The sequence below is a fragment of the Mus caroli genome, chromosome 1 (genome assembly GCF_900094665.2).
Source record: "Mus caroli chromosome 1, CAROLI_EIJ_v1.1, whole genome shotgun sequence".
NCBI classification, from domain to species: domain Eukaryota; kingdom Metazoa; phylum Chordata; class Mammalia; order Rodentia; family Muridae; genus Mus; species Mus caroli.
In genome coordinates this window covers 52,602,020-52,612,396 of record NC_034570.1, presented here as the reverse complement: position 1 = coordinate 52,612,396, position 10,377 = coordinate 52,602,020, and the positions used below count along the sequence as shown (strand labels likewise).

Here is a 10,377-nt window from a genome sequence, read left to right as displayed (position 1 = left end):
AGCAGGGGAAGGGGCACCGATTCCCGCCAAATAATCTCGGGGTCCAGTAGCAGGGTGACTACGTGTATGGCTCCAAACAGCAAAGTGGCAGGTTCCAGCAGTGGGCGTGGCAGAACGATTGAGCGGGAAGCTCCACCCCTGAGCAAGCAGGTTTCAGGCTGGGGGAGGGGAGACTACNATAGGTAAAGATCCTTTCCCAATCTGTTGGTGGTCTTTTTGTCTTATTGGCGGTGTCTTTTTGCCTTGCAGAAGCTTTGCAATTTTATTAGTTCCCATTTGTTGATTCTCGATCTTACAGCACTGGGGGAGGGGAGACTACACTCCAGGAAGCTTCTGTCACATGGGATTTGTTATAAGTACATTCTCCTTCCCACTCCTCCTCCTCCTCCTCCTCCCCCCCCCCTCCTGCTTCTCCTACCTCTTAGCTCAGGGCCTGGGCAACAAAGGAAGGAGAGATGGGAGGAGAAGGGACAGGCCATGGCAAGTTGGGTCCAGGGGGAGAGAATAAGAAGAAAGTGTGCTGTGTATTGTCTGTGTGGCAAACATTTTTTTTAAAAGCCTGGAGGACATCTTGGTGAGAGATAATCACTTCTGGCTGCACCATCCACGCTGCTTGCTTATTATTTCTTTCTGATTTTTAAAGAATAGTTTTAGGTTCTTGGCAAAATAAGGGAGAGTCTGAACTCCCAGGCAGGCACATTGTGCACCATGCACAACAGCCTCCTTGTAGAATTGACCTGTGTTCTGTCAGCAGATGAGAGTTTAAAAATGCTATTCTGCTCCAAAAGAGAAGGGAATTCTCCCAGTTGTGAGAACATGGGCGGACCAAAAGGGTGGAAGTGAAATAAACCAGTCAAAGAAAAGTCAATGTGTAGCCGGGCGTGGTGGTGCACGCCTTTAATCCCAGCACTCTGGAGGCAGAGGCAGTCGGATTTCTAATTTCAAGGTCACCCAGGTCTACAAAGTGAGTTCCAGGACAGCCAGGGCTATACAGAGAAACCCTGTCTCAAAAAAAATCAAAAACGAAAAGAAAAGAAAAGAAATGTCTCTGTGTTCTCACTCACAGCAGAAACCTCTTAAAAACAGAACCCAGACTGATGGATGGTTACTTAGGCTAGCCTATGAGAGGTGACTGTCAAAGTGTACAGAATTTGGGCCAGCGCTTCGACCAGGCCTGATGGCCTGGATTTGCTCCCCAGGACCCACGTGGTAGAAGAACACTGAGTCTCTCAAGTTACACTCTGATCTCCATGCATGGATGGATTGTCGATGTACACACACACCATGCACACTAATTAAGTAAGTAAGTAAATAAATAAATAAAATAGCAATGTTTTAAAGTATATAAAATCTCAGACAGGAGAAATATTTTTTAAAAGCTTTGCAAGCCTTAGGATAATAATACTACTATGTTCTTAATTTCTTATTGCACAAGAGTACATTTTAAGGCTGGAGAGATGGTTCAATTGTCCCGAGTTTATACTGCTCTTGCAGAGGACCTGAGTTTGGTTTCCAGCACTGGTATGGTGGCTCATCATTACTTGTCCAGCTCCAGGGGTTCTAGTACCTTCTAACCTATGCACTATACTCATGCACAATTACCCCACACATACTTATACATATAAACAAGATGAACAACCAAAACTAAAACTTTTTTTTTAAAGATTTTTTTATTTTGTGTATATGAGTGCACTGTAGCTGTACAGATGGTTGTAAGCCTTCACGTGGTTGTTGGAAATTGAATTTTAGGAACTCTGCTTGCTCAGCCCCTGCTCCCTCCGGCCCAAAGATTTATTTATCATTATACATACGTACACTGTAGCTGTCTTCAGACACACCAGAAGAGGGTGTCAAATCTCATTTCTGGTGGTTGTGAGCCACCATGTGGTTGCTGGGATTTGAACTCACAACCTTTGGAAGAACAGTCAGTGTTCTCACCTGCTGAGCCATCTCGCCATCCCAACAACTTTTCAAAAAGAAAAAAAAAGTGAGTTTCAAACATTCTTACTACAAAAAATTGTAATCATTGAGTTGACATCTGTGTGTCAACTATGTTGATTTAATTATTTCTACATTGTATTCATAAACTAGAACAGCATGTTTAACTCCATAAGCATTTGTAATGTAAATGAGCATTTATTTTCATTTTATATTATTTTTAAACATATATAAGAAATAAATGTAATAAACCAAAAATATGGACCAAAAACTACAAGAATCATATGATCATATGAAGCAATAGAAGCAAAAAAAAAAAAAAGAAAGAAAAAGAAAAAGTCTTTGTAAGATTCAACATGCCTTTTTTTTTTCCCCCTTTGGATTTTTGAGACAAGGTTTCTCCGTGTAGCCCTAGCTGTACTGGAACTCACTCTTTATACCAGGCTGGCCTCGAACTCAGAAATACACCTGCCTCTGCCTCCCAAGTGCTGGGATTAAAATGCGTGCACCACCACACCCGGCCCTCAACATGCCTTCTTAATAAAAGCCCTAGAACAAGTAGGACTGTAGGAAGCATATTCCAACATAATAAAGATTGTGTATGACAAACTCATGGCCAATATCATCCTAAATGAANAAAACCATTAATAATCCCCATTAAAATCAGGAATGGGAGAGGACTGCCCACTGTCTCTACTGCTCATCCATAGTGTGATTGAAGCATTAGCTGGAGCAGTAAGGCAAGAGAAGGGAAACAAATGGGAAAATAGTAGGCCAAATTATTTTCAATTGAAGCTTATATTACCTGTGATGGTTTGTATATCCTTGGATCAGGGAGTGGCACCATCTGAAGGTGTGGCCTTGTTGGAATAGGTGTGACCTGGTTGGAATGGGTGTGTCACTATGGGTGTGGGTATAAGATCCTCACCCTAGTTGCCTGGAAGTCAGTCTTCCACTAGCAGCTTTTGGATGAAGACATAGAACTCTCAGCTCCTCCTGTGCCATGCCTGCCTGGATACTGCCATGCTCCCACCTTGATGATAATGGACTGAAGCTCTGAATCTGTAAGCCAGCCCCAATTAAATGTTGTTTTTTATAAGACTTGCCTTGGTCATAGTGTCTGTTCACAGCAGTAAAACCCTAACTAAGACATTACCTTATATCCAACATTCCCAAAATTTGACTAAAAAATTGTAGAAATTATCAATAATTTCAGCAAAGTGTTGTGATATATAATCGACTTACAAAATTTACCAGTCTTAACACATATGTGTAACAAGTCTGCTGAGAACGAGATCATGGACATGCTCCTCTGCCCAGTTTCTCAAATCAAATATAGTATTTAGAATATACATAACAAAAGAGGTAAAAACCTCTACAGTGAAAACTTTAAATGTGTGAAAAAGATATTAATAAACATACTAGAATTTGAAGACCTCCCAAGCATACAACTTGGTAGACTTAACATTGTGAAAAAAAGACCTTCCTGCCAAAACAATTTACTGATTCAATGAAATCAAAATCAACATCCCCATCTCATTCTTCACATAAATAGAAAGAAAATCCGCAATTTGATATGGAACAACAGAAGACCCAGAGTAGCCAATTAGTCCTAGATAGGTGTTTGTGTCTATGCATTCTGCTCATTTTAGGTGCTAAGTGCATCTGTCTATGACCCCAACATTTATATATCTGTGTCTATTGAGTCAATTTTGTTAGATATTAGAATGGCTACTCCAGCTTGTTTCTTGGGACCATTTACTTTGAAAATTGTTTATGTATCCAGTCTGTTAGTCTATGTCTTTTTATTAGGCAGTTGAGTCCATTGATGTTAAGAGATATTAAGGAAGGGTGATTGTTACTCCCTGTTATTTTTGTTTTTAGAGGTGGAATTATTTTTGTGTGGCTATCTTATTTTGGGTTTCTTGAAGGAAGATTTCTTTCTTGCTTTTTCTAGGGTGTAGTTTCCCTCTTTGTGTTGGTGTTCTCCATTATCCTTTGTAGGGCTGGATTTAAGGAAAGATATTGTGTAAATTTAGTTTTGTCATGGGATATCTTGTTTTCTCAGTCTATGGTAATTGAGAGATTTGCTGGGTATAATAGCCTGGGCTGGCATTTGTGTTCTCTTAGAGTCTGTATGACAACTGTCTAGGATCTTCTGGCTTTCATAATACCTGGTGAGAAGTCTGTGTAATTCTAATAAGTCTGCCTTTATATGTTACTTGATGTTTTCTTTTCTGGTTCAATCTATTAGGCTTCTTGTATGTTCATGGGCATCTCTTTCTTTAGGTTAGGGAAGTTTTGTCTATAATTTTGTTGAAGATATTTACTGGCCCTTTAAGATGGCTCTCTTCTATAGCTATTATCCTTAGGTTTCATCTTCTCATTATGTCCTGGATTTCCTGGATATTTTGAGTTAGGAGCTTTTTGCCTTTTGCATTTTCTTTGACTGTTGTGTCAATGTTTTCTATGGTATCTTCTGCACCTGAGATTCTCTCTTCTATCTCTTGTATTCTGTTGGTGATGCTTGCATCTAGGACTCCTGATCTCTTCACTGAAGCAAGAACGTGAATTTTTTTAAAGTGCATTTTAAAGTTCTAAAACTATAATATTACTATGATGCCTTCAGGTTTTCTTGCATGGAAAATGGCAGTGATTTCTTGAATGCTCACTGGGCTACTGTGCTTGCAAGGCTCACTAGTACATAGGGCTGTACTGACCGAATCTCACTGTTTTCACTGCCCTTGGGAAAAGCAGAGTGTGCACCCTTCAGATTTGGGGTTTATAGACTAATGTCCACAGAGAGAATGAGACACTCTACAACCTTCTTCCTCTGTTGGAAGTTAGTGTCTTATTTACACTTTGCTTGTTTTCTAGTTTCCTGAAGAGAATGTGTGGTTTTCATAATCACTGTAAAGGAGGGAACACTACTAAAAGGAGAAGCAGATGCATTGTGGGAGGTTCTGTTCCTCCTTCCCATAGATACAGATGACCCTTGGGGGTGGGGGGAGGTTGTCTTACTAAAACAGCTGTACAGAGCATGGGAGCTCTGAGATCTTGGAGAAGCACATTTAGAAAGTACCTGGCCTCTCTCCTGGAAGCTCTTCGTCCATTGGTTCAGGTGGGACCCAATAACTGATAAGCTTTTTGATAAACTTCTAGAGCGACTTGGGAATCCGAAGACAGTTTCATCACCTCAGGGAGAGCTTGGGAGTGGTGCTGAGGAGTTCATGTGAGTTTTGGAAAGTGTGCCTACGGAAGGAATAATGACATCCTTGTTTTCTTTTCCTCCAGATAAGATGGGCAAGGAATATAAGTATCTGAAGAGTATGTTCCACGTGTTTCAGGTGAGATTCCAAGCTGTATGGTAGGCTCTGAGAGCAAGAGAGGTGAGGCTCCTTCCTGGCTGAGAACTTGAGGATGACTGTAGACCTGGAGAGATTCTAATACTTCCACCCACAGTGTCAATGCTGTGCCCAGCAGGGATGAGCCCAGTGGCTTCCATGTTTGCCAAACCAGCCATTCAAGTCTGAAGAGGCCTGTTGAGAAGAGGGTGTAACAGCTGTTCACTGTCTTCTAAAAATGAAGACTGAGAGGAGGGCAGGGGCTGGAGAGAGGGCTTGACAGTTAAGAGAACTGGCTGCTCTTCCAGAGGCCCCTAGGTTCAGTTCCCAGCACCCAAATGATGGCTCAAAACCACGTGTAACTACATTGCCAGCAGACTGAACACCCTCTTCTGGCCTCCTCAGGCACCAGGCTCACACACAGTACACAGACATACACACCTACAAAAACACATACACTCATAAAACAAGACTTTTTTTTTTTTTAAAGTGGAGCTAACCACCAATAGTAACAAGGAAAAGAAAGAACTGTCTCTCACCAGAGGCACCCATGCAAACTGCAGTACTTTGTTGAACCATTCACTGAGCGAATCTACACTTTTGTATCCTCTTTTCTCTTGGGCACTTGAGGTCTTTCCCTCCTTTGTTGTGACTGCCTCTTTGGCTTTAGAATATCATTGTCACTTTCTCACTGACCACGTGCTATTACAGTCACTCGAGGTGACAGAACACAGAACTTCAAACATCAGAGTGCTGGTCAAAGCAGTGGACATATTTAAGGCCTTTCACAGATTTGATCAAATTGCCATCCAAAAAATTTTATCTCATCCCACATTCTACAAGCTGAGACCTGAAGCCATTTCCTTTCATCCCTGTACTGGTTGAGTTTGTTGTCAACTTGACACAAAATAGAGTCATCTGGGGGGAGGGAGCTTCATTTGAGAAAGTGCCTTCATTGCCTGTGGACAAGTCTGTGGGGCGTTTTCTTGATTAATAATTGATGTGGAATGGCCCAGCCCACCACAGGTGGGGCCGCCTCTGGGCAGAGAGATAAAAAAAAAAAACCAGGCTGAGCAAGCCACAGGAGCCAACCTGGACTCCCCTGGCACCAGTTCCTGCCTGAGTTCCAGCCCAATTCCCTCAGTGATGGGTTGTAATATGGAAATATAAGCGAAATAAACCCTTCCCCACCCAAGCTGCTTCTAATCAGACTGTTTTATCACAGCAGTAGAAAGTAAAAGTGGACAATTCCCCAAACTTGATGAAGTCCCAGAGCAGGATGCCTTACAGGGAGATGCAGAGTCAGACTTGATTCTCAGACTCAGAGAGCCGATCTGTCTTCCAAAGAAGTCAAGATTCAGCAGGGTAAATGCTGTTCCTAGAGGGCCTTTGACCTATCGGCTTATCCCAGCTCTCCTCTGAACTTTGCTGGAATTGGTTTTCTTCCCAAGTCAGGGGAGAGCAAAGCCTCTTGTGACCCTGTGAGTAACTTAGCAGTATTCCCCTGTCATAGCATTCCCCTGTCATTATGGCTCTTCTCACAGGTGCCTTTGTGCTCCACAGGATAGCTTTTATGAGGAAACATAAGAGTACTGGTTGAAACGAAAGGCTGAATGGGAGAAGGATGAGAAGATGGAGAAGGAAAAGATCCTGCTAAAACAAAGTGAGTCATGCAGAAGCTGCTGGCTTTTCCAGTACAAGATAATAAAAACCATAAACAAAACAGGCTATAGATCTTGACCTTGACTTGAGGGAAGGGGCCTCAAAGACCAGATGCTGAACTTCTGAATGAAAGGTGCCTCAGGTTACAGGAAACAGGACAGTGAGGACAAGGCTTGCCTTTTTTTCCCCTCCTCCTCCTCTTCTTCTTTTTTTTGAATTTCAGACACACGAATTAAAGGATCTAAAACTTACATGTTTGCCCATCATGATCTGGAACAAATATGGGTATTGGCATCTATAATGAAATATAGAACCTAAAATTCCAGGAAGAATTCATGAATTTGAATTTAAATTATTCAGGGCTCTATTGCTGAGTCTTTCAACACTGAGAACAGGTGAACTTACCTCTGCTAAGTGTGAAATTTTATTATGAACTGGAAGATCCTGACAGAATGTAAAAGGTCACAGAAGCCCTGAAATTGGCAAAATAGATTTCATTGTTAGCAGAACTAGCTTCACTGATTTAGAAAAATAGAGGTGCACAATGCTCTGACTACTCCTTGAACCCATGTGTCTGCCAATGTTCTGACCGTTCCTTAAACCCAGGTGTGTGCCCACTGCTGCACCTCACTGCCAGGTGTTTGTGATACTGGTTGCTGGGATAGAGTCGGAAAATCTCCCCAGCAACCACAGGAATTGCTGCACCTTTATTAGACTCCTTCCTTGTTTCCCTCCCATACCCATTTCTTGCAAAATCAATCATTTTAGAATAGACATTGTTTAGATCTGGAAATCCCCTACTCCCTCCTCCCCCTCCCCAGGGCCTATAAAAACTGGGACCTCTTTCCCCTCGGGGTCTACTCCTCTACCCCTACGTGGGATATGAGTCGTCCTCAGAGCTCTGGCTTTCCCTGAATAAAGCCTCGTGTGGTTTGCATCAAGTTTGGTCTCTCATGTTCTTGGGGGTCCGCTATTATCCCAAGACTTGAGTGAGAGTCTCCTTTTTGAGGTCTTTCAGAACAATCTGACTAACCAAGAGCTTTAAAGAAAAAAATGCCCCCAAAAGCACAGCTATTACTTCAGGAGAGAAGACAGAAAGACAAGCAGGAGACAGAAACTAAACCACACACCAAAGAAAGAACAGATGCTGACGACTGATCCCACATGGCTACTGTCACAGCACACGGGAGACCCACCTCACCCCAGGCATCTCCCCAGCAGAGGTCAGAGTGCCCAGCCCAGGCTGAAAGGTTCTCGGGTTCAGTCCAGTCTGGAACCAGTACTGTTTTCAGTTATTCTAGGTTTCTCTTTGGCCTGCTTTCCCAGATTTTACACACAAACCTGTCTTTCCTTTCTCACCTCCACAGAATGTAGAATAATAAAAAAAGTTTGAGTTACAGTTGGAAGAAAAAAAGAAGAAAATGAATGAGTCCATCAGTGCTGTTTCTGATAACGTCGCTCGAGAGAAAGAGGTAACTGGAACTAGTTGAGAGTGGTCTAGGTGGAGCAGCTGAGCCCAGTGGGCCTATGTACTTGGGTGACTTGTTGGTCTCAATGGACCTACTCTCCTCTTTGTTCAACTTTCCTGGAAATATATACAAAAAGAATGACTGTTCTAGTTTGCACTTGATTGCTTCGATAAACCATGACCAAAAGCAAATGGAAGGAAAAGGATTTATTTCATCTTACAAGGGGCAGTTCATCCTCAACTTCCAATGCAGGCAACCAAGGCAGGGACTTGAAACAGAAACCACAGAGGAACACTGCTTTCTGGCTTGCTCATTCTTATTCAGCTGCCTTTCTTATACAGGCCAGGACCACCTGCCTAGGGATGGTACCACCCACAGTAGGCTGGGCCATCTCACATCCATTGGCTGTCAAGAAAATGCCCCATAGGCATGCCTACAAGCAATGTGATGGGTACAGTCCCCAAACTGAAACCCCCTGAAATAACTATGGGCTGAGTCAAGTTGACAGCTGAAGCCAAGTTGGAGGAGGATTGTCTTGGGGCCCTTTATAGCTAGGCTGTCTTACATCGGGATTTTTGGAATGAAAGTTGTAATTAGTAGGGAATAGCAGTATGTTAAATGTGCAAAACCTGGTTTGCCAACATTGCCTTTCTGAATGCCACCCCCCACCTGCAGTCCTTTCTATAAAGGAAGGAAAAGACATTGGCGTCAAGGCGGTTTGGTCATGTACCACTCCTACTAAATCAGAGTGGTTATCTAAACACTAAGGTAAGGCAAGCTCCATGCACCTCCTAGACAATAAGAACATCATAGATAAGGTTTTCCCAAACAGATAGACACTGACTAAGCAAAAGGTGTTAGCATTCTAGCCCCCTCCAGTTCGCACAGCCCATCTCTGAGTTCTTGGATGCAGCCAATGAGGTACCTTAGAGAGGCAGAACTCTGTAACACTGTCACAACTGGGCCATCAGCCACACACCTCCCTATCAGAAGAGAGGGTCATTCTGGAATTGAAAGACCCTCTTGGGGAAACCCCCACCCAAGTCCCGAGATGGCGTGCACACCCAAGGAATCACGAGAGACCGTCTTCATGCAAACAAACAAGGTAGTTTAATGATGGGGAGCTCCGGGCCGACTCGTATCTCACGCAGGAGACAGAGGAGTCGACCATGAGGCTCAGAAGCTAGGGGTTTATATACAAAAAAGCTGGGGGCAGGGGAAGAAATGGCATGGTTACACACAATTGGACAGTTTAAACATCAGCAAATTGTACATGCAGAGTGAGGTAACAGCATTTCTGAGGGGCAGGTGCTTAACTTGGCTGAGATAGTCTGTAAAGATAGTATACCTCTATCTTTATGGCTAGCCAGTTCCTGGAGTGACTTAACAGCAACAGCCTTTGGTCTTTGCCCTTGGCCCAAAAAGCCCTCCTTACTAGCAAGCCGCATGAGTCATGAACCTTGAATTTAATTTTCTTTCAGGATCAGGACTTAGGCATCACCTGTGGGAACTATAAATGGGCCTGGAAAAAGAGGAGAGAGGGAGGATAGCCCACATCTGGCCAGAGCTCCACCTATGCTCTGGGCAGGCAGATACGGGAGGGCTGCCAGATGCTTTCTACTCAGCCCAGGTGGGCATGTAAGCCTCTGACCCACTCGATGGGGAGTGGATAAGGGACAGCCCCCCGAAACCAAAATGTGCCCTGGGGTTATTCCCTGTCCCCCTGGGGTTAAGGGAAGAGGGAAGAGAGGTTCCCACACAGGCAAGAGTCTGCACAGTGGGCCTTGATTAGAGCACAGAGACAGTCTATGGTTTTAGAGCTTTATTATAGAAAGGCAGGGGGAAAGAGAGAAGGTAAAAGAGAGAGACTGGCCATAGCCAAGAGGAAAGAAGGGGGAAAGGAGAGAGAGAAGAAGAAAGGCTAGAGAATAAGAGGGAGAGAGAGGGAGAGAGAGAGGAGTGAG

At 43.4% G+C, this 10,377-nt stretch overlaps 1 protein-coding gene across 1 annotated transcript in view; it reads left to right on the top strand.

The window, feature by feature from the left end:
- The first annotated feature begins 2,607 nt into the window (after positions 1-2,607).
- The window catches only part of Flacc1 (flagellum associated containing coiled-coil domains 1), a 17,774-nt gene continuing 10,004 nt past the window's right edge, over positions 2,608-10,377 (top strand). The window contains 6 exon segments of the mRNA XM_021163807.1: positions 2,608-2,673; positions 5,101-5,170; positions 5,233-5,285; positions 6,846-6,945; positions 8,312-8,325; positions 8,327-8,416. Coding sequence (XP_021019466.1) covers positions 2,608-2,673; positions 5,101-5,170; positions 5,233-5,285; positions 6,846-6,945; positions 8,312-8,325; positions 8,327-8,416 — 393 coding nt within the window.